The sequence below is a fragment of the Pteronotus mesoamericanus genome, unplaced genomic scaffold (genome assembly GCF_021234165.1).
Source record: "Pteronotus mesoamericanus isolate MK-2021 breed Mesoamerican mustached bat unplaced genomic scaffold, CSHL_Meso_final contig_90, whole genome shotgun sequence".
NCBI lineage: Eukaryota > Metazoa > Chordata > Mammalia > Chiroptera > Mormoopidae > Pteronotus > Pteronotus mesoamericanus.
This window is the reverse complement of record NW_026555277.1, coordinates 22,361,061-22,385,344: the sequence shown is the minus strand read 5'-3', so window position 1 is coordinate 22,385,344 and position 24,284 is coordinate 22,361,061. Positions and strand designations below refer to the sequence as shown.

The 24,284-nt window shown below is 44.3% G+C and overlaps 1 protein-coding gene across 1 annotated transcript in view; it reads left to right on the top strand.

Annotated features, from left to right (window-relative positions):
* Nucleotides 1-8,153: 8,153 nt before the first annotated feature.
* LOC129080661 (aldehyde oxidase 2-like) overlaps nt 8,154-24,284 on the top strand; it is a 70,761-nt gene continuing 54,630 nt past the window's right edge. The window contains 9 exon segments of the mRNA XM_054586179.1: nt 8,154-8,266; nt 10,669-10,722; nt 12,847-12,945; nt 13,920-14,026; nt 15,438-15,564; nt 17,640-17,701; nt 18,754-18,846; nt 21,774-21,854; nt 23,804-23,948. Of these exon segments, the coding sequence (XP_054442154.1) occupies nt 8,209-8,266; nt 10,669-10,722; nt 12,847-12,945; nt 13,920-14,026; nt 15,438-15,564; nt 17,640-17,701; nt 18,754-18,846; nt 21,774-21,854; nt 23,804-23,948 (826 nt within the window). The 5' untranslated portion in view covers nt 8,154-8,208.

The window sequence follows — 24,284 nt, the reverse complement described above, 5'->3', positions numbered from 1 at the left end:
ATGTGAAAACTCCAACAAGCCACTCCTCAGAGGCAACACCTCATTGTCTTTCAAGCTCAGCTACAAGGATTGTGGTTGTTTTGTTGTGGGTTTGAGCTAAATGCAAATTGTCTAGAGCAGCGATTCGCAATGGGTGTGCTGTAAGAATTTTTTAACATGCAATACCTGACTGAAAGAGGTCAGTGTCCCTGACCAAACTGTCCAGTATTGCATGTTTTAAAAATTCCTGCATCATACCAGTTGAATCCTTGCTGGTCTAGAGGCCAAGTTGGAATACCCTAGAGGGCACCCAGGGCTTTGGTCTTCTTGACTTGGGCAAGGGAACAGGAGTTTTCAGCCGCCCTGCTACCCTGGTGCCCTGGAGCATTTTCATGAGCTCCTCTGAGGAGGACCCCATGCACAGATCAGCATGGGAGTGTAGATTCCAGCCATTCAGATGCACTGCGCTCTGAGGGTTAGAAAGCCAGAAGAGGTGAGTGTGTGCGTGAGTGTGCAGGGCCTGTGCATGTGTGAACACAGCTTAGATGTCCTAAATGAACTGTGCATTTCTGATGGCCTTTTGCCCTCCTTCTCAGGGACTCGGTAAGGCTGAAATGTTCCTGGGACCCTCTGTGTTTTTTGTCATATCTGATGCAGTGACTGCTGCCTGAACAGAGAGAGGGTGGATCAAGACCCTCACCCTGAAAAGCCGAGCACTGCTGAGCTGATTAGGACGACCTGCGTGGGTCGGTGTGCGGACGTGGCTTGGTGGCGAGGACAGCCTTCGTCATAATCCCCCTCCATGGACGTTCAGGTTCTTGGTATGAATTTGCTGGCTGTGACAAAATTAAAAGGCAGGTTTCTTTTTTCCAATAAAAATTCTCATTTTCTCTCTGCTTGCTACTTCTTGTATGCTTCAAAGAATATGATGGGTTAATCATTTAATGATGGTTTAATCATTTCCAGCCCCAAAGAAAAGCACATTCAACTCAGTCAGTGCTAATAGCAAATGGACATGGTTGTTATTTCTTTACACATTTGGTCAAAATGCAGTTGATGTGGTATTTTAATTACCCCAATAACCAAATTACATTAAATAAATTTCTGATCTGTCAATTATCGGTAAAGTATCTGTTAAGCAAGCTAATATAAAGAATTTAAATGAAAATATCAAGTCATTGGACACACACTAAAAACACATAGTTTCATTTTCCAGCTGCTAAAAAACATAACATACCTAGAACTATCATAAAAGATTATCCTTATATTCAAATGCTTACTGTAGCCCTAAATGAGCCTGGTACAAAATTAGATTGCACTTTATGCCTTTGAAATTACAGAGTTTAGAATAAGATGCATTTTATCCCAAACATAAGTTTATGAGAATGAGGAGATTTATGACTTAAGGTTTGAGAGAAATATGAAAATGATATTATTTTGGTAAGAATAAGATGGACATTGACATGTTCTTTTAAAAAAAACAATTTTTCCTCTGAATTACAACTTTTTTCATATAACAGCACTTTTTTAAATGAAAAAGAAATTTATTTTTCTGAAACAAAAGGAAGTTCTGGAGCCCAGGGCAGCCCAGCGATACCATGAGGGCCCCGGCTGCTTCCGAGTTCCTGCTCACTGTCCTTCGAGTGTGGCTTTCAGTCTCACGGGGACAGGACACTGGCTGCACCTCAGGTGCCATGACTGTGTCCCAGGCAGGAGAAAGCAGCAGAGGCAACAGGCTAGATGGACACACCAGCAGAGTTCAGACCTCGTATTTATTTCAATGGCCCTGAATTTCAGAAGCTTTTATTTCATTACAATCATTAAACAGATTTTCTTCTTTGACCTATTTAATGTTTTTTGCTTTGTTTTGTTTTTTATTTTGAAATTAGAGTTGACATTCAATATTATAGTAGTTTCAGGTGTACAGCATAGTGGTTAAACATTTATATAATTTAAGGAGTAATGCTCCCGATAAATCTACTACCCACCTTACACCATACAAAATTATTACAATCGTAGTCACTATATGCTGTACTTTCTATCCCTGTGAGTATTTTGTAACTGCCGATTTGCACTTCACCTTCCCCCCCGCCAAACCTCCTTCCATGTGACAGCCATCAGTTTGTTCTATCTACAAGTCTGTTTCTGTTTTGTTTGTTCAATATAAAAACATTTTATGAGTAATTATCTTCTTTCTTTGGATTTTTTTCAGATTCCCAGAGATGATCCTTCAACATTTATATCTTCGTTCATCCATGTGTCTTAATCTTATATTTTCCTGGAGCTCATGAAAATGCTCCAAGGGTAGTTGGGCGGCTGAAAATTCCTGTTCCCTTGCCCAAATCAAAAAAATGAAAGAATTTATGATTGATCTTAAAATTTTCAAACCAACCCTGGCTGGTGTGGTTCAGTGGGTTAAGCATCAGCTGCAAACCAAAGGGTCACCAGTTCGATTCCCAATCAGGGCACATATCTGGGTTGTGGGCCAGGTCCCCAGTAGGGGGCACATGAGATGCAACTACACATTCATGTTTCTCTTCCTCTCTTTCCCCCTCTCTTCACTTCTATCTAAAAATAAATAAATAAAATATATTTTTTTAAATTTTCAAACCAGAGCAATATATAAGTTGGTTCCCAAATGTCAAGGATAATTTTACCATCTTTTAATTATTCTCTAGCTTTGATCACTGCATGATCATGTTTAGGATGCAAATTTTCACCAAAATATAAAATGAATAATCAAAATTCTTCTTTTCATATACTTTATCCTGAAGACATCACGAGGTATTGTCTTAGTCCATTTGGGACTATAACAAAATACCATATACTTGTGACTTGTAGACAAACCAATATTTATTTCTCAGTTGTAAAGGCCAGGAAGTCCAAGGTCAAGGTGCCAGCAGACTTGCTGTCTGGTGAGCGCCTGCCTCTTGGTTCACAGGCTGTTTTCTTCCCACCGTGCCCTGATTTAGAGGAAGGGGCAAAGGAGCTCTCTGAGGTCTCTTTTATAAGGATGCTAACCCCATATATGAGGGTTTTATCCTCATTATTTAATCCCCCAAAGGCTCCACTTCCTAATATCATCACCTTGCTGATTAGGAGTTAAGATATGAATTTGGGGAAAACATAAATGTTGAGACCAGAGTATTCTGCAACTAGTCCCCCAAAATTCATGTCCTCGTAGGTAGGCAAATTGCTCTCCAACTGTGCACTTGTGAAATCAGACATGTTATAGCCCTCCAAAATGCATGATGGGACAGATATAAAATACACATTCCTGTCCCAAAAGAGGAAATAGGAAAGAAGAAAGGGATGGCAGGTACTAAGCAAGTTCAAATTCTTAAGGCTTGTCTTTGGCCAGATGTTCAACCCCTCTCCCCGAGCCCACTCCTCATGCTCACCCAGACCCCGGGCAGGAAGGGTTTAAACAACTCATTTGGCACTCCTGACCTCCTTTTCACACCGATGTCAAACTTTCTCCATGCCCCACCACACCCCAATGAAGCTCTCCTTGATTCACAGTCCTCAGGGTGCAAATTTCCAGGCACTCCCCCAACTTGTGGGACGAGGACCCCTCTCCCACACAGCCCGAGGCCTCACTGGGTCCCAGCTTCCTATAAGCCCAACTGCCACCTGGTTCAGCAGAGGCTGACCAATCAGAGCTGGGAGAGAGGGAAGAGGCCTCACAGTCAAAAAGGTTGAGAATGGAAGGGTCTGGAACCTGGACATTTAATGACCAACCCAAGGCTCCTAAAAAGCGTCCCACTCTCGGTCTGGTCACACGTGTTCCATCTCTGGCTTTTGAAGAGCTCACAACAGACAGCAAGCAGCACACAAGGGACATGGATGCGTGGCCAGTACTTCTCCATTTACATCAGCAAATGTAAATGAAAAAGGATTTGTTACAGGTTTTCTAAAAATAGGTTTGAGTTGTCGGGGAGGGCAGCATCACTTCCAATATTAAATCTGTCACTGGATAACAGGGTTCTTTGACATAACTGTTAGGTAAGATAGGTAGCAAACCAAGGCAGGGAGGAGGAGAGAGACCTGTCTCACCTGTTGACTCCGCAGCCCTGAGCCTGGCCTGGTCCAATAAGATGGGCGGGCGTTCCGAGCATCACAGGCGAAGATAGCACCAGGGGACGGGAGCCCTTGAGGCTCAGGGCTGGGAAAGGGAAACTCTGTAGCAATTTCACTAACACAAAGGGCCTTTACTAGCTGAGAAAGAAAGCCCTGGTAACTACATTATTCCCAGGGTTTAAAAGGGAGGAGAAGGAGGGGAACCTAAAAGCTGACTAAAGTATATAACCCCTGAATCCCAATGGTCAGAGCTCTCAGGCTAGCTGGGTGCCCACTTGCAGCCTCTGCTCAAGTGTATAGAACAAAATTACTAACAAACTTCCTAACGACTTTATTACCTCTATATATAGGGCATTCAGACCAGCTAGGTGCCTGCATGCAACTTTGTGCTCATATGTATTTTATAAACAAACTTGCTATCTCATTTCCACTATCCGTGTTTGTCTTTCCTTTGAATGTGTCTCTTGCAAGCGAGACAAGAACCAAGGAACATGCTGTGAGGGGTTGGAGGGTGCCCCCTGACTCAGCTCTCTCCCCGATAACATAACTAACTCATAAAACCTTCCTTATAACAAGTATACAAATCCCTGAGTCATTAGATGGGAGTTTCTCTCATTCACCAGAGCAATCCATTTAAAAGTGAAGAAATTCGGTCTGGAATAAGATCTGAGAGAAATACTTAGCAGAGACAACATCCTACCTTTGTACCCTGTGTTCACTCCGCGGTGAGGGGTTTTCAGGCCGAGCTCCCAGAGCCCTGGGGCTTCTAAGGGAGGGAAAGCAGGAGGACTTCAGCCCTCGCCCCCCCCACCCCCCGCCCACTGAACTAGCAGTAACCTTTCTGTTTAGTTTGTTCACACCTCACTAGATTTCATTCAAATGAAAGTTTCCCTGGTCGAAACAAGTTTGAAAACACTCTCGAAAGTCTTTCAAGACCAGTTTTCAGTGTCCCAGACAGTAATTAATTTCATTCAATTTAGTTCCCTTGATCCAAAGTACTTTTATATCTTCTAACTCTAATACTATAATCTGATTTAAGAGTTCTAAAACTAGTCTTCTACATTAAATGTTTGTATTTTCTGTTGATGCTGGAGGATTCCTTCCTATAAATACTGTGAGACACCATGACCCGTGTGTTTTGTTGGCAGCATCCCTACTCCTGCAAATGGGAAGCATGTGCGCGTTTGTTCACTGGTTTCCCTCTTTTAAGGGGCGGAGTGGGATGGTGAAGAGGTTGCAGGCCCTTAGCGACCCCTGTATCAGTCTTCCCCTAAGTGCGAGCAGCCATGAGAAAGGACTTCATCGCCAACCTTTCCTTCCCCGGCCCTTCCGCTCCATTCCCAACTCTCACAGAATCAGCTCCTACTCACCTCTTGGGCCTAGTTGTGCCTTCCTCAGGCCTTCCCTGGCCCCTTTCCCCAAAACAGAGCTCACCTCCCTATTCTTACAATGGTAAATATTTAACCTCATGTTAATTTTCTCTCTTATTAACCATTAACTCCTTGGAGGAAGAAAATTTGTAGATCACGTTTCACACTGTGCCTATCATTTAGTGTGCTCCTGGGGCAAGACGGATGCTCAGCATCTACTGGGTGAATGAATGAATGAATGAATGAGTAATGCCTTCTTCATTTAACGTATTTTAGATAATCACTCAAGTATTTGTTAACCCCTTGCAAGGAACAAGTTTTCATCTGTCGGGGGTACAACTAGCTATTCTAACCTCTAGGAACACATTACCTAATTCGGAAAATGAGATACAGACGCTGAAAACGTAACCAACTATTGGTAGCAGAGAAGAGAGTGGTTTCCCCTGTTGCTGGTTTATTAAATGAAAAGTAAAGAAGTGATTGTTTGGCTCTGCGGGTGTTTTTGGAATTGAGAAAAAGGACAGAAGGGAGGTTTGATGCTGCTTTTTGATGGCAGATAAAGAGGGAAGGGAGGGAGAGAGGAGGAGAGGGAGGGCAACCACAGCAAGACGGAACAGGTTGTTATCTTTGCAGACACGAGAGAGCTCCTTCAGTCATTCAACAAATACCTAGTGGGCATTCACTCTGTGGTAGGCACCATTCTAGGCCCAGGGATACAGTCACACCCGCCCTCGTGGAGCTTTCCATTCCAGTGGAAATAAGTTGAACCAGAATCCATGCAAGTCAGTACAGAGAAAATGAAACAAGGTGGTGGAAGTGACCGTGACAGAGATGCGACTCCAGACTGGGCGATCAAGGAAGTGCTCAAATAACAAGGAGGTGCCAGCCCTGCCAAAGTCTGAGAAAGAAGAAGTCAAAGCAGAATATATAACATGCATTAAGGCCTTGGGACAGGAAGAAATCCAGGGCATTCCAGGAGCAGGGAAAGAGCCAAAGTGGCAGAGAAACAAGGAGAAAGTGGTTGACAATGTGCCCAGAGAAGGGGGTGGGGCCAATCCCGAGGGCCCTCCATGGAAAGCTTATGGGGTTTTGCTAAGTGTGATGGGAGGCCAGTGGAAGGTTTCAAGTAGAGAAATGCCAGGTTTAGGCAGAAGAATGATGAGAAGAGTCGTTTGGCTGGAGCAGGCGATTGGTTTTGAAGAGAAAAAGAGTCTGAGTCAGAAACAGGGACAGATTTTGGGGGACTTTGCACACTGGGCCAAAGAGTTTGGTCCTCATATTCTAGGCCTCAGGAGCCATTGGAACTATTTTTAGCAGAAGTAGCACCAACAAAAAAAGGTGACCGGAGGCCCTACCTTATTCACAGCATCATCTCCAACTTCTTCTCTCATAACTCTGTTGTGGATTTATTCAGCAACTTTATAGCACATACGAAACACCCACATACACACTGGAACATAGGCACACGTGCCCAAACACTCATCTCCACAGGCGCACGAGGATGGGTGTGCCTGGGACCTGGGCATTACAATTATAAAGAAAAGCTGGAGCTTCCAACTGCATTTGATTAGGAATGTTTCTGGACTAGCTGTGAAGTGGAAAAGATTCTGAAGCGCCATCTGGACGGAGCGGGAAAGGAGATCTTCCTTTGTTAGCCAGGTCAAGAGAATGGCAGGTATTTGCTGTCTCTGGCCTGAGGCACAGTCCCGCTCTGGAAGCCAAAGGGTTGACTCCAAGGACGCCAGGGCTCCGGCACTCGGGAAGGGGACCAGAGGCCTTGCCCCGCTCCTGAAGCCAGACCACTTGAGCAGCGGCATCTTCCATAGGGGAGCCCACATCCTGGGCATTGCTTTAGCTGAAAGAGTAAGAACTAGTTGATTTTATCTACAGTTATCTAACTAGAGCTATTCAGCAAGCTCAAAAAATGATACTTTTCTTTTTATCAAGGAATCTGTCTATACACTCACAGGTGGGGTGTTTGTTTTGTTTTTGGGGTTTTTTTACTTTCTTTTTTTATTGTATTTTTTCCCATTCCCGTTTATCATTGACAGGTGTTTTAATCAAGGATATCTTGTTTTAGTTCCCACTTTGCCACTTATGTTCTGTATGTTCCTGAGCTTATCTGGTCTTATCTGTCAGGGCTTCTGTTTATTTATCAGTGAAGTGGTTGCCTTGACTAGATCCCTATTTTCCAATAGGCCAATCCTGTGGGTGGGGAGGAAGTAGGAAGGGTATAGAGGGGCTGCGTGGATGCAACACCCACACCTCCACTTCAGGGCACAGACTGCAATGGTCTGCGCGACTTCCTACGAGGATACATTTCTGCAATTTCTGCAACGAGAAGAGCAAGGTAAGAGTTGGGAAAAGTGGGAGGTCCGCTTCTGGCTCTCTTTGAGAAGAAGGAAATCCACCCAGAATCTATTCCTGGGGCTGAGACAGTGCGCAAAGTGGTTGAAGCTTGCGTGGTGGTTGTGGTTGTCACACGGAGGCCCTCCGACTTCAGAGAAGGGGTGTGGCTCCCGCACCGAGCCAGCTTGGCAGCCCGGATTGGTGGGAGGCAGAGTGAGGCGCTAGGTGACAGGCGGGGCCTCACAGGAGCCCTAGATTTAAGAGGCCACAGAGCCAAGGAGTCCCCGCCTCCTGCCCTGCTCTCTGGGACTGCAGCTGCCGGCTGCAGGAAGGACTTCAGTGCTTGGATTTAGATCCTTTGTGCCCAAGTCCGTGGCTGGTGCCAAAGAGCATTGCCACTTAACAGCTGTAAGGTGGAAACTATTTACAGATGCAATGCCAGTCGAGATCAGATGAGCTGGTTTTCTTTGTGAATGGAAAGAAGGTAAGTGTTGGGTATTTGAGACAGCAGAAAACTACTAGCTTGAAGGGAGCTTGTGTGGCCCATTTGGGTTGAAACCCCTCCAGTCAGGGACAGGAAGCCAGGGATTGGGAAACCATACTGCTTTGGCCTGTTCCCCACTTAGCCCCAGCTCAGCCTCTGTGATTTGGGGAGACAGTCCATTAACCCGTTAATTGTACATGCTCATTCTAATCCAGCTCTGCTATTTACTGTATAAACTTACGTAAGTTACTTCTCCTCTCTAAGCCTCAGAGCACCCATGCTCAGAATTTACTTCGACAGCAGTTATCACGATTAAAAGAGAAATGCTTCTCCACGGATTAGGAATCCCCTCAAAGCTTGTAAATCAGTCAGCACTGAGCCTGGAGGCACTTGACCTGAGAGCCTATCTTGATCCTCAGACTCAGGAGGAGAAGAAACTGGGCTTTCTTTATTTTTCTATTTGTCTATTTATTTTCCTATTTCTCCGTTATACAGAATTGGATGGAATGTAATTGCAGTCAACTCTGAGGCCCCTCTTTCCCTGGGTTGTGGCTAAGTTCCAGGAGGAAGCTGTATGACAGGAGAGAGGCTCTCCCTTCGTCAGCTTCCCTGGCACCCTCCCCTCCAATACACACAGGCCGGGAGCTAACCCTCAGCGCCCTCAGCCAGGCCCCCTCCTTTCCTGAGTCCCTGTCTTTTTTTTTTTTTTTTTTTAAAGCATTATTTTTTTTAAGGTTTATTTATTCATTTCTAGAGAGAGGAAGGGAGGGAGAAAGAAAGGGAGAGGAACACCAATGTGTGAGAGAAACATCTCAATAGGTTGCCTCTCGTGAGCCCTCAACGAGGGACCTGGCCCGCAACCCAAGCATTTGCCCTGACTGGGAATCGGACCGACGACTTTTTGGTTCACAGGCCAGCGTTCAACCCACTGAGCCACACTAGCCAGCGCTATCTGTCTCTTTAGTTCCCAAGGCAGGTGGTGTCTCTGGGGTCTCACTACCTGTCCTCCAGGGACCCTCAGCCCTGCAATCCCACAAACCTAATTGGAATTTGATCATGTTCACCCACTGCTCACCCCACGGCTTGGCTCGAGAAAGGACATAGAACACAGAAGCTCTAAGTTCTCATCATTTCCTCTCTAACTCTCTATCTTGTATCCAGTCTCCGCAGCCAGTAACCACCATACATTTGTCCAAAAATATCAGTCATGAGCTGAGTCCCTACTTGGTTGCTCCACTGCCCTAGACTTCAGAGGCTCCTTCCTCTATTTTCTGTTTCACACTCTCTGTGAAGTGGATGCAAATAGAATAGGGAATAAGTTAAGAGCTAGAGAAAACATAAGTGTCTGTGGTCGGGGTGGGAGTCAGCTAGATAATACAAATATTATCCAACCACATTCTCAGTAAATGTTTGTAAAGGACGTGGGATGGGAGTTAAGGCTGGCAGAGGAGGGCTTCTCCTTTTGTTGATTAGGAGCTCCTTGGAGATCCAGAAGACAGTTGAATTTTAACATATCAACTTGGAAGCATCTTCCTTGCACTTTTTTTATTACTTGAGGTCTTCACTAGTTCATGTTTTTCTTCTGGGTAAAAGAGAAGAACTGAACGTGATTAACTGTATCTTCCTCTGATGCTTGAGAATGGCTGGAGGGGTTTGCAGGGTACCCCAAGGCAAAGTCGAAGGAAATATCCCTAAATAAGCAAATGGGAAAAAAGCACCAAATGAGGACCATCCCTGACTTTTAGTGTAAATCTCCCACTTTTTAGTGTTCCACCAAAGCCACCCTGGCACCCTGAGCTGGGGCAACAAGGTTCACCATAAGCCACTCAGCCACATGGGTACCTCTAGGTCCTCCAGGATGACTGCACCTCCCTCTACCTCCCCTTTCTGCCACTAGCTTGTAAGATCCCTGATGTTATCAGATGTACTCCCTGCTGGAGGTGTCTCAGAGGCGCCAGAATAGACACTCTTCCTACCCAGCTTGCTCCCTTCCAGGACCCTTCATTAAACACACACACACACACACACACACACACACACACACACACACACACCCATCCAATTCTCCCCTGATTTGAACCATTTCAAGAGTACAAAAGACTGGGTTAGAAGATTCCAGGAAAATAGTGGAACAAACATGAAAGACACAGCTGCCAGGCACCTTTACACAGCAGTGGTTCCCAGGTCTCCTCACATCCAAGAGCATAGTTTCCACACTTCTTGGTGAGTCTCCTGCTCTATAAATGTAGGTGAAGGGTGTTGGCCCTCAAGTCACAAGAAAGCAGGAGCAGATGAAATCAAGCCTAACACTATACCCCAATCCCTAAGTCAGGCAGGCCACGATAGGCGCTCCACTGGGTCACTAATTCAGTCCTCATAATAATCTCTTTTCTGTTTTCTACACAGGTGATAGGAATGCGGACCCAGAAGTCACTCTGCTAACCTTCCTATGAAAGAACTGGACGCTTTTGATCAAAGTCTCGGCTGGGTCCATGTTTGCCTTAAAACCCAGGCCTACTGTGATTATGAAAACTAATCGAGCTCTCCATCCCCAAATAATCAGTCCCCTTGGCCCTTGCTCTCTCTCTCTCTCTGCAAGTGGCAATGCTTTTAAGGATATTAAGTTAACTGGGCTCTTTACAGAGGATGAAATTTTTCCACAGTTTCTTATATCTTGATTTTACGACAGTGAAATAGTATTAAGCTCTTCACTTCAACACTAATTACTTCTTTAAGGGTCTTCCAAGTCCCAGGAGGGCGGCTGTGTAATGGAGGTACATGTTTCTTCTTCCCTGCCCTGGGAAAACAAAAACAAAAACAAAAACAAGCTTTCCAGCTTCTTCAGGAAGAACATATGTCATAGAAAAAGATGGCCTTCTCCTACATCTGTTTCCTTATAGCAGATTGTCTCCCACATTTTATATTCTGAAATTTAAATTTTCACCATGGCAAACATATTTTAATTGATAAATCTAATGGATCACCCAGGGAAGACCAAAAAAAAGAAAAAAAGAAAAAGAAAGAAAGAAAAAGAAAAAAGAAAGACAAATTATAAATTGAGGGAATCTACCCCTAAACAGGTATTGTTTAGGCTCTGAAAGCCCACTTGGTTTTTAATTAGTTGTCAGTGTCTGAAAATTAGGAGACCTTATATTTTTAAGGAAGAAGGGTTTTAGCTTCTCATGAAAAATGGGAAGATAATCATTCCTGTGTGGCTACCGTTTTGCTTAGAGGTGAGGAGGGACTGTCCCTAGGCCCCTACGGAGCGTGCAGCGTGCGCGCTCCAGTTATACCCAGCCCACGCCACTTGTTCCCATAACCTCTCTGATAAGCATTTGAGGTTAAAACTTAATTCAAATGAATAAGTCCTGTGACTTAAAAAAAAAATCTGAAGTCTTCTTAGCCAGTCTAGTTAATTATACCCAACCCCCTAAACTTTGTGGAAATGCACCAAAATTAGGGAGCAGGCTGACTAAAGAGAGAGAGCAGAGGCTGAGCCTGGACCTGGAATTGAATCTGTACCAGCAGGAGCAGAGGGGCCCTCAAAGTGCATATGAAAATAGGGTAGGAGTTTTCTCCAAAGGCTCACTCACTCACTCCCATTCAAATGCAATACAAATCACAGGGCAAAACTAGCAATACACTGAAGTTCTAAAAATAAATTCCCTTCCAATTGCATAATTAGAACCCAGAAGAATACCTAGAATGAAATAGACTTTTTCAAAGGGCTTTTACTTTTACATCCATTATCCTATGAGATGCTAAGGAAAAGCACCTGAAGACAAAATAATTACTACTGGGTTGGCCAAAAAGTTCATTTGGTTTTTCCTGTAAGATGGCTCTAGTAGCGCTTACTTGTCTTGAACTTCATTCGAAACAATTTTGTTAGATTGTATTGTGACAGCTGTCATATCAGTGTGCATTTAAAAAAAAACATTGAAATTGGTGAATTTCTATGTAGCCATTTTAATATTGAAGATAGAAGAAAATATGCAACATTTTTGGCATATTATGCTTTATCATTTCAAGAAAGGTAAAAACTCAACTGAAATGCAAAAAAGATTTGGGCAGTGTATGGAAAAGGTGCTGTGACTGATCAAACATGTCAAAAGTGGTTTTGAAGTTTCAAGCTGGAGATTTCTCTCAGATGACGTTCCATGGTCAGGTAGACCAGTTGAAGTTGATAGTGATCAAATCATGACATTAGTTGAGAACAATCAATAGTCTACCACGCAGGAGATGGTTGACATACTTAAAATTTCCCAAGCAATAAAGTTATTGGTGAAAATGAAAAAAATGTGTCTTTTATTTTATGGAAAAAACTATACAGACTTTTTGGCCAACCCAATACCTTCCTCTGTGCAAGTGAGAAAACAGGCAGGGAGACATTAACACAATTAGTGTCATACAGCCGGTAATGGATGGAGTGGCCTTTATTGAGACCTGGAGGTGAATGACTTCTTATGCCCAAACCCTCACACGCCCCCCAAAGAAGACCATCTTCACTAGCGACGCCCTAGGGAGGCAGCTGTAATGGAGGCCACATGTCCACCTTGGCATCTTTTCCTTGGCCACCCCTTCCAGTAGGCCTCACAGGAACCAAGGACGCCTGTGGAAGAGGAGGCTGTGGCGCCTGTACCTTGATGGTGTCTAAGTGTGACCCTGTGTCCAAGGAGATAAGGTATCCTCCCCAGAAACCCAAAGGCCAGAGGAGGGCTTTGCTACTTTGCCAGACATGTATTCTCCTCTCACAATTAAAGAAGGTCTCCCTGCCTCATGACGCTCACTACCCCTGCATCTTAGACCCCTCTAAAAACCTGGTAAAAGCTATGACCTCTCTACTCAGACCGTGCATAAGTTAATTACATTTTGCACACAGTTTCAGGGAGATCATGGACCTCCCAAGGCCCATCTATGCATTGCAAGTTCAGAAACCCCAATTTAGGCCAAGCATTCATTCTCCGGATGAGGAAGCGGAGGCTCAACAATATGGAGTGACTTGTTCAAGGTCACACAACTAGAAAGTCATATAACAAGGACTCGGAACCATATTTGTCAGCTGACACTAATGCCCTTCCTACTGTTGGGCTGGAACAACCCTGCAGGACAGGGGCCTGGGTCATACTTCCCCCCTCAGATTAAGGACCAGATTCCAGGACTTGGGCTGCTTTCAAATCCACTGGCCCCCCAAAAATCAAGAAAGAGCCTAAGAACACAAGCCATCCAACACCGTTCAACGACCTTACACAAGGAGTTTAAAATTAACAAGCAAAAAATTCGCCAATGCAGGTAAAAGTCATAGGTGTGGTTTTGCCTGTTAGGGGGTCAATGCCCTAATGGATACCCGTTGAGGACCAACCCTTCTCCGGTGACCCAAGTCCAGTCCCATTGAGTTCAGACCCAGGTCCTCTGTTCTGGGCTTGGAAAGTTTTTCTGAAGTTCAGAATGTCCATATTCTCCCTGAGGATCCCCACGTCTTACAGAGAGCAGATAAGGTCAGCTGAGAGGCCTCCTCATCCCTGCCCCGCTCCAGGTACCGTCTCCCAGGCTGAAGGACAGGCCTTGGGGGGTTCCTGCTGCGCTACTTGCTTCCCAGGGTCCCCATGAGGCAGGACTGTGTTACTCCCCTTGATTTTCCGTGCTGCTCACACAGAAACACTTCCCCACCGCCGCGTGCCTGGTGCCCATCTGCTCTCTGTATGGAGCTGCTGTCACCACGGAAGAAGGCATGGGAAGCATCAGAACCAGGCTGCACCCCGTGCAGGTAAGAGCATCTGTTGATTCTCACTTCTTCACTTTATCTTTTTAACCAATGTTGAATTGACAGCGCTGCTTGGGGCTTCTCGGTTGCGGTCAGGTAAGCAGAATCTTTGGCTGCATATTGATCAAGATAATAACATCTGTTAAGTGAATCAAACAAAAAATGGAAATCCACCCATATTTTCTTAATGCTCATCTTTTTTTTATTTTACTTTTTCTATTTGAATGATAGATTGGATTATCAAAACATTATTTAATGCCTATTGGACCATGATGTGGAATAAACAAACAAAGCAAACGTCTCTGAAGCTCACAGGACAGAGTTCGGGATTATCCCCTGGGACCTGGAGGCCTTGGGAGTAAAACCCGAACTGGGGGCGACAGCAGCAGAGCGCGGGGACCATCCTTTCTCCAAAGCTTTACTCGAAACCGGAACGCAGAGGCGGTTTTAGGAGCGCCCGGACATGCACCGGCCGGAACACAGTGATTCCTCGGTCCCTGTCGCAGGGACTTGGAGAGTCACGGGTCCAGACCCACCAGCACCACAAGTCCTTCCAGGCAGGAGGAGCCTGGGTTTAACTATGTGAAAATCGATTCCAGGGAGGTCAGCTAACACAAAGGTCCCACCAGGATTCATAGAGTCTTTGGGGAGAACAGAGAGTAAGTATGTTTAGACCCAGGTAATAAACCCGGACTCCCAGGATAATCCTACACTACGTTGTGAAATCTAGAGTAGGGCTTCCCGAATGTTCTGGTGCCTAAGAATCAGCTGGGAATTATTTAAAAAGGAGATTCTGAGTCAGAAGGTTTAGAGCTGAGGCCTGAGGTCCTGCATTTCCTACAAGCTCCCAAGTGGAACCGACACCCCTGGCCCATGGACTGCATTCTAAATAGCGAGCATCTAGAACACAGACGAAAATCTTGGAGCTGTGAAAGTAAAGCTCCTTTTCAGCCAACGCAAAAGAATTTAAATAAGAAAGTACCATGAGGTCAACAGTAGATAACCTCCAGGTTAACCAAAGAGAGATGACCCTATGACCAGAACTAAGCTGCTCAAGAAGTAAAGATGTTGAAGAAAACTGTTTTTAAAGCCTACACATAATTTCTTTATAATTACTGATTTCTGGGGAGTTCTCCTCACTCTGGGAAGGGAGGCCGCATGCTGCTAATTCCCAATTAGAAGGATCTGGACATTTAAGCTTGAGAATTGATTATAATGATAGAAAATGGCTTCTGAGTCACTTCTTCTAGGAGCAGAGTAGGAAAGGGGACACCGGCCAACTCTGGTCGAGCAAAGGAGGGCACAGCTTAGAGAATGAGGTCTGTCCTGACCAGGGAGATGCGGGATGTGGCCCCTGGGCAGAGGTGGTGGCAGCAGAAAGGCGTGGCCTGTGACCAGGCCTGTGTGCTTCCAGGAGGGGATCACCAAGAGCCACAGCACCCAGTGTGGACTCTGCGTCCCTGGGATGGTGACATCCATGTACGCGCTGCTCAGGAACCACCCACAGCCCTCAGAGGAGCAGCTCATGGAAGCCCTGGGGAGTAGGTTTGACACAGAGAATCCTCACTGCCCCCAAGGTCAGGTGGGAAACGTGCCTCAGACTGCTTCACACCCCCGCCCCCCGCAAGGTCACCCCAGCCCCACTCAGGGACCGCCTTGGTTGTTTCTAAAGTAACTACCATTCACCCAGGAGAGAAGAGCATTTGCTGAAGCCACCTGCACAGAACTGACACAGTGCATGTGCACCACACCCCCATCTTGACACCCCGCTTCTCTATCCAGTGACTTATTTGGCTGCCCCCATTAGAGCTGTCACAACCAAGACCCACAGGCTGGCCGGGTTAAAACAACAGGACTTACTCTCTCACTGTTCTGGAGGCTGAGAGTCTTAAATCAAGTGTGAAAGTCCTAGAGGACTCTTCCTTGCCTCTTCCTAGTTCCTGAGGGTCGAGAGTCATCCTGACTTGCATTTCATCACTCCAACCTCCGTCTCCACCTTCTCATGGCCTCCTGTATCACAACGTCCAAATTTCCCTCTTCTTTCAAAGACACCAGTCACTGGATCAGGACACACTCTAATCCAGTATGACCTCAATTTAACCTGAGTACATCTGCAGAGACCCTAGCTCTGAATAAAGTCGCATGGACAAATTCCAGAGGTTAGGACCTCAACATATCTTCTGAGGGGACACAATTCAACCCATAACAGCCCTTCACACATTAACAGGATCCTTTAAAATTTGGAATGGATTTAAGTTACTTTAGAGGAGTTCATAAACATATCCCTTTTGCAGGATGAATAAACATTATTCTCAAGGGTCAATGATCCTTAAACTACTCATGTGTTAGGCACACAAATTCTTATACTGAGACCTAAACACAGGTACTCTCTTCTAATCTGCCAGCTGCTAAAGGACTCCCTTTACTCTCTCTGCTCCATTGCAGAAAATCAGGTCAAATCATCTAAAACCTCCACCTTCCTTAGGTCCTCCCACTATGTGAGGTCCTTCAACAGCTCCTCCCCCATCACATGTGGCCAAGCCTACCCTTCTTCACCACGCATTTAGAGAAGTCCAGTTGGACTCACTAATTCGTGCCCCCTCCTCTGCTACATGACCCTCTGCTGGCCAGTCTCCTCTCGGTCCCTAGTTTCTTCACACATTTTCACTTCTGCACCTTTGCTCATGCTGCTTTGTGAATCCTGGATGTCCCTCCCCTGCTCTCCACCAACCCATTGCATGTCTGCTCACCCTGCAAGCCCAGGCTTCTTTGTGAAGCCTTCCTGAATGAATTCTATTCCACACTGACCCTCCTCCACCCCCATCCCTATGCCTTCATCCATGGAAACCCGAGGTTCTCAAATTTTACCATGCAATGAATTACCCACAGACCTCTTAAATGCAGATTCCTGGGCTCATCCCTGGACATTCTGATTCAGGATCATCTTTAACATCTTTAACAAATACCCCCAGGAGCCCTGGCTGGTGTGGCTCAGTGGATTGAGCACCGGCCTGCAAATCAAAAGGTCTCTGGTTCAATTCGCAGTCAGGGCACATGCCTGGGTGGTGGGCCAGGTCCCCAGTAGGGGGCACTCGAGACACCAACGTATGGAGGCAACCATACGTTGATGTTTCTCTTTCTCCCTCCCTTCCCTTCCCCTCTCTAAAGATAAATAAATAAAATCTTTTTTAAAAAAAAGACAAATATCCCCAGGAAATTCTGATGCAGTGACCTAAAAACCACTAGGGAGCAGTACTAACAAACTGTCCAAGGCATGAGACTGCTCATATAGTACCTTAGAAATAACCTATATTTTTTGTGTTTTAGGATCCTTAAATCTTTCATAGTGTTCAAGATATAGTTGTTGTCAATAGATACATGTTGAATGAATGAATAAATTAATAGACGAATGCAAATGAAATCACCAGACTATTGTCTTCTTTAGGACAGGGAAAAAAATGAATTGAGATAGAGAAAAATATTCTAAGAAGAGAAAAAAGCATGGAACAGTCTGGCAGATATTTCAATGCTCTCAAGGATACCTGGGTCTATTTTAACTTTCAAAAGAAACCAGTAAAAATGAAGCCTCTGGTAATCATGCTCCTTATTTCGTTAGGTAATCTGTGCTGCCGCACGGGGTACCGGCCGCTCCCCGACAGTGGGAAGACCTTCTGCGTGGTGAGCAGGTGGCTGTAGGATGGCAGCCTGAGACCTTCGGGCAAAAACAAAGAACTGGAGTATCTGGAAGTACTTTGCTGGATACTTAGAAAAAATTATTTAAGGAAGATGATATAAGAAGTGAGTTGGGGGGAAATGGGAAATAAAAGCACCAGCAAATGGAAGCCTGCTTTAAACCTGCTTCATTGATTGTCCGTTTATCCCCAGTGAGTCTCATGCAGATCCCAAAGGTGTGGTTGCCTAAATGGTTTCCTTTTTTCACCTTCTTAAAAATTTTTCCTTTCTTTTTCTATTTTAAGGTCTTCATATAAATGACAATATTCAGTGTTGTTGAGTCTTATATATGCTAGAGAATGGACAGATAGTTATTGCCCTGAGAAGCATCTTACTGATAAATGTTACCACTAGAGATTTACCTAAGAAAAAATTCAGAGGTGTACACAAAGTTGTATGAGTAATAAACAGAAATGTATATTATGATGTTATTTATAGTTACAAAACATAAGGAAAAACTTAAGTATACATCAATAGTAATTTTTACTTATATATATCCAGAAGATGGATTATTATGCAATCAGTAAAATTATAGTTTATAGATGTTTAATAAGATGGAAAAAGACTCCTAATATAAAATGAACAAATAGGCAAATAAATAAAGCAATGGGCAAATGAACAAAGAGGCAAAATAAAAATACATTGTATTATAAATATAGTACAAATATTTATTATGTACAAATATTGCTAGTGGAATAGGGTAATGATAGTTTATTTCTTGTATGCTTTTCTATAATATATTCCATATTATTGTTTTAGTCTATAATTAAATATTTTCTCTGTTATATGTCATAAGTTTTATAAATTCTATATGTATCATTTTACTTTAAAAACAAAGCAGAAAGAAGAAAGATCTTGTGATATTTCCTATTCCAACAGAAGCCACCAAAAGTGATGAAAAATGTCATCTTGTTTAAATTGCCAAAACTTTCAAGGCACACACCCATTGACCTATTTAAAAAAAAAGTTTTTCATCTCAAGGCGTTTCACCTTCCTAGGAATCAAATGGCTGCCAACAGAAAGGAACAGGAAAATGCTGCTTGGATCAGAGAGAAGAAGATGATTCTTCCTTACGTGGCAGGAATAGCGACGGGAGTCCCTTTATTTGTTTTTCCTCTCCCTGAGAGTGCTGCTTGGTGCTGGCCCGGTGTTGACACTGTGCTTGGCATTCTCTGCTTTACTTAAACAAATGTCCAAAGAGCCTGCACTGAGAAAGCGCTTTTCATCTGGGAGGTGGCTAAAGTGGGGATTTAAAGCCCATGCTCTGACTTTCCTCTGGACTCTCTGGAAGCCTGAAAGAACAAAACAAAAACCCACCAGGCAGGAGAAAAAAGACCTACAGCAGCACAGATGAGCCCCGCTCTCGGGTGGAAATGGGTTTCTGTGCCTGGTCCTCCTCATGCAGAGTTGTCCCCTGTCCCTGTGTCTTCTCCTGTGTATGGAAAGGGCAGTGCAGCCTTGGAAATGCTGAGGAGCCTGTCCAAAGTCACATGATGAGTTCTTGCCCCCCCTACTCCTGGCCCCGACACCGCCCCCACCCCCTGCAGCTGGCAAGTTAGCCTGAGACATTCCAGTTCCTGGCTTTGCTCTCTCAGAGATACCAGATTTCAAAAAAAGACCCACTGCTGAGATCTTAAATGAACTATTTGGAGAAGCTGGAATTCAGGATAAATAGAGTTGACTCCCTGTAGATGAGGAAATCCACAAGAACAGAGTTGGCTTTAGAGGAAACTGAGCCATCATCTCCTTCCTGTATCTATTTCTATTTCTCAGACCAACCTTATTCCCATCCTTGGCCTGTATTTTGGTCTGAAGGAAGCATGCAATGAACAGAAGGGTGTTACAAGGGACCTTGGACCCCACCCCCATGACCATTTCACAGAGAATCAAGGCCTTGGAAGGGTCAGTACATTTGAATGTCTGATTCTCAATGTGGCCTTGGGGACTCAATCTGGGCAATGATCACGCTCTAGGAGCCACCTGACTTACTTTAATTAAACTCAGAAGGACATACAAGAGGGACCCAAGGAAAAAACCAAATGGAATTTGTTTATAAAAAATTGTTTGTTTATTTTTACATGTTTAAATTTCAGTCACCTTCAAAGTACTCTCCATTTGATGCAATTCATCTACTGAGACATTTTATTCCACTGTTCAAAACAGTTTTTGAACTTGTCGATTTTGGTGCCATTAGTGCTTCTGCTCTTTGTTGTTTCTCTTCTTCCACATCGGCAAAATGTTTCCCTCTAAAGACTTTTTTCATTGGGGAAACAAAAACAGTTGCCCAGGGTGAGATCAGGTGAATAAGGAGGGAGGAGTATGGGGGTCATGCCGTTTTTAGTCAAAAACTGCTGAACACTCAGCCCAGTGTGAGCAGGTGCAGGTGAGCTTGTAAATCATCCATCATGAAATGGGAAAACTCATTGAAAGAGTCTTCAAAAAAAACTCATTGAAGCCAAATGCAGCCTCTCACAACAACACCAGTGGGTGCACTGACACAGATGGGTTCCTAGAACACGCACCCAGCAGAGGAAGACTGTACTACAAGGGGCCCGCCCTCCACAAGATAATTCCATTTCTGGGGGGTTCCCCTTGCATGTGCCCTGATATTCCTTTATAAAAGAAACACAGATATAAAGTAGATCTTTTGATCACTAAGATACATGCCCTTTCCTTGTAGAAAAACAACACATAGAAAGCCCCAATTTGAGAAGGTTGGTTGGTGAGCATAGATGCAGAGCAGTTGAATAATCCTAAGGGTAGCCCTGCAGAAGACCCCTCTCTCCACCTGGCTAGACCTGATGTCTGCCCCCAGACCCTACCTTCTCTTTAAGCTATGATAATGCCTTCCAATTGAGTAACTGTTACGTCTTGGCCCAGCACCTGTAAGGGGAACTTTTAATTCCTTATTAGGTTTGTTTTACACTTTAATTCTCAGACACAATCTTATCTCTAGGTGTTAGAGATATACCACATTATTGTTCCCAGTACTGCCCTCGCTTCTAATTCCAGCTAACACAAAAACTGACCATTCAGGTACTGGCCTGCATGCTTCAATCTGGCATTCTACTAAGAAACTTTATAAGGAAAATTGCATGTTTTCTTGTTAGATCCTGAGAAGACCTCAGAGAGAGAGAGAGAAAAAGATGGGAACTGCTGCATAAATGTCAGGCCATTTTACCTAATTGTCACAATTACCCTTCAAAATGGCATTGTGTCCCCTTAACCTTTACAAGGTTAAGTGCCTTTCCAAAGGGTTAGGGCCGCGGCAGAGTTGAGGCAGGACCCAGATCTACCTGCTCCGAGTCTCTCCCCACGCTCTCCTCCAAGACAGAGAGTTCCTGTGCTGCTCCCCACAGCGCTCTCCCAGCACCCCAGCCTCTTCAGGAATGTTTTCTGGAATCAACATTTGCTTCAGGCAAGACTAGAGTTTGGGGAACTTTTCACTGTGCTTTAGTGTCCTAATTGTTAAAATGGAGATGATAATGTACTTTCTTTGTGTAGTTGTTGGATTAAATAAATTACTAGTACATGTGAAGCACATGGAAAATAAGCATTCCATCAATGTTCACTATTAGTAAACGTAGTGGGGGGGGGGTGTTCACACATGAGCATATTATGTTTAGAGTCATTTTTACTTAAGCTACAGGACTTTTCAGAGCTTTTAGTATTTTGAAGCTTGACTTGACAGATGAGAGGATAGTGATTTGAATTTCAAACTATAAATATTTTATATAAATAATCTCTGATAGTTTTTCATAGATTTTGTTGGTGTTCCATGGGGAACTCTTTGAAGTATCTCAGAATACTTTTTTCTTCAGTATTGTATTAGTGGAAAATCAATATTCCTTTTACCATAAAATTATTACTTAAAACAATTTGGTTCAAACTATTTCCCTGTACAAGGAGAGTAGGAGAGTTATTACTAGGTTCATTTTGCCTAATTAATATAAATAATTGTGATACTGTTTCCAGCTGAGCTGGGCTGATGGGACCATCTTCTCTGTGCTTTATATAGATTTCCACAGAGTTATTTACAAAAGATGAGTTCCAGCCCTTGAACCCTACCCAGGAGCTCATATTTCCCCCAGAACTCTTGGTAAGATGAATTGGATGTTTTACGTGCTTGTTAAAATGTCACTGGTTATAAACTCAGTTTCTAAAACCACCCTTTCCTTCCGTGTTGTAGAAATGTTTGATCAGATTAACATGCTTGTCCCTGCTCAGCTCATCAAGGCCTGGCTGATACCCTGGACACATCGCCCAGAGCCTCAGCTGAGGCTGTTTTTTAAATATCATCCTTACTCTCATCATTGTCATCTAGAATGTGCCCCTGCTGACTGTCCCATGCCATACAGCTTTGCTCAACTTCTAACTGTTTCTGGCCACTCCAGCATATTAACCCTAAGGGGCACTTCTAGCCTCACGCCCCCCCTCCCCCTATTCCTCCCCCTTCACTCTGTCAGCATCTCTATCTTTCCTCTCATCACCCAGTGGTCCCATTCTACAGAAGACCTGCATCTGAAGGGGTTCTGATGTGTTTATTTATGCATTTGACAAATATTTATTCATGTAGCCACATGCCAAGCACTGTTTTAGGTGCCGAATATACAGGAGGAAACAAAACTGCACAAAGACCTCAAGGAGTTTGTGATCTGGTGGGAGAGACAGGCAGTAAGCAAGAGAAGAGACATATAGTGTGAGCAGGTGAGAAATAAAACAGAAAAGAGGGGTAGGACGCAAGGGGTTGCAATTTTAAATATCCAGCAATAGAAGACCTCTCTGAGAAGGTCACATTTGAAGAAAATCCTAAAGGAAACAAGGGAGTCAGACACAAAGATATGTGGGGAAGAGCAAACCGGGCAGCGCAACGCAGCAAGTGTAGGCGTGGGAAGGGTGGGAGAGTGCCCCCCGGATCAAGCGACAGAGCCGGGGCCAGCCTGGCGGGGGCAGGGGGCGGTGAGGGGGAGAGCAGACCATAACGGACTTAGGGCTTTTACTCTCTGTGAGATGAGAAGCTTTCAGGGAGGCTGGTCAAGGGACAGGTATGCTCTGTCAACGTTGTAATGGGGCCTGAGGTCATGCTGGCTGCCGGGCTGGGAGGAACCTGCAGAGGAGCAGGGAAGAAGCAGGGAGCGCCGTCAGGGCACTGATGCCCTCCTAAGAGATTGCAGGGCGCTGGGCCAGGCTCCACTGTGCAGGTGGTGAGGCGCAAGTGGAGTCTACATAGGCAGGGTCCGGCAGAGGTAAGGCCCGCCTGAGTGTGGTTGGTAGGGCAATAATATGGGGGTAATAATTTATAGTTTTAATTTGAACATTTCACCTAAAACATCATATGGTGTGCTTGAGTGTGATATTGTTCCTTTACAGAATCGTATGCTTATGCTTTTGTAATAAAAAGGGGGCGTTATTTGTGCCGGGCCCTGTATTTTTAGAAGAACCAACAAGATTTGCTGAGGGACGTGATGCGGGATGTGGAAGAGAGAGGCTGATGTGGGGCTTCGGGCAGCTGGAAAGCGGCCGTTTGCAGAGAAGGAGCAGACCTCCTGAGGAGCAGAGTGTTTTTCCTTTGGGGGGCTTCGAAGGGGGTGAATATGAGAATCTTGTTTGTGAACATATTAAATTTGAGATGCCTATTACACATCTAAGAGCAGTCATTGAGTATTCATTCAGATAAATGAATTTGGATTTTAGAGAAAACATCTAGGCTGAATATATTACCTTAAATGTATTAGTATAATCATGATTTTTAAGGCCACGATACTAAACTATGTTAAATTAATCTTCACTGAAGTGTCAGCGACAGGTGCCAGTTCATACTGTCTCTTGTCTCCAAAAAGCGACCCATAAACAAGTCTGAAGCTAAGGGTTAATATCTAATTATGGAAATTCAGGCATTAACCAATGGGTGTCATGAGTATCTATTTGGCCAAGTGGGCCCCAGGACTCCTGAAATCTCTCGAAAAGGACATACCTCTACCTGGGATCTTGCCTAACCCAGGAAGACAGGGATGCACATGTGCCCACACACTTGTCGTTTGCACGCAGAGAATGGCAGAGGACCCAGAGAAAGGAAACCTGACCTTCCATGGAGAGAGGGTTACCTGGATCTCCCCTGGGACCCTCACGGACGTCCTGGAGCTGAAAGTGAAATACCCCGAAGCCTCCTTCATCCTCGGCAACACCTCCCTGGGTGAGTGATCACAATGGTTTCTGTGCTGCCACTGAAGCCAAGCTGCACTGATGCTCCCTACTCTGCTCTCAGTCTGCAAACAGTGCTTTTTAAGGATAAAACCTCATCCTTTATAATAAAAATATTATATTATAAAATATACTGTGTTATATATTAGTAGTATAATAATTGCATATAATTGTACATAAATTATACATATATGTGAATTGTATATATTATAACAATAATATAAAAAGTATGATACAAACATATTATATCATATTCCATTCCATTACATTATATTATGTTCTAATGGTCTCCAAAGTTGAAGACCCTAGGAGTATGCAGGGTAACCCC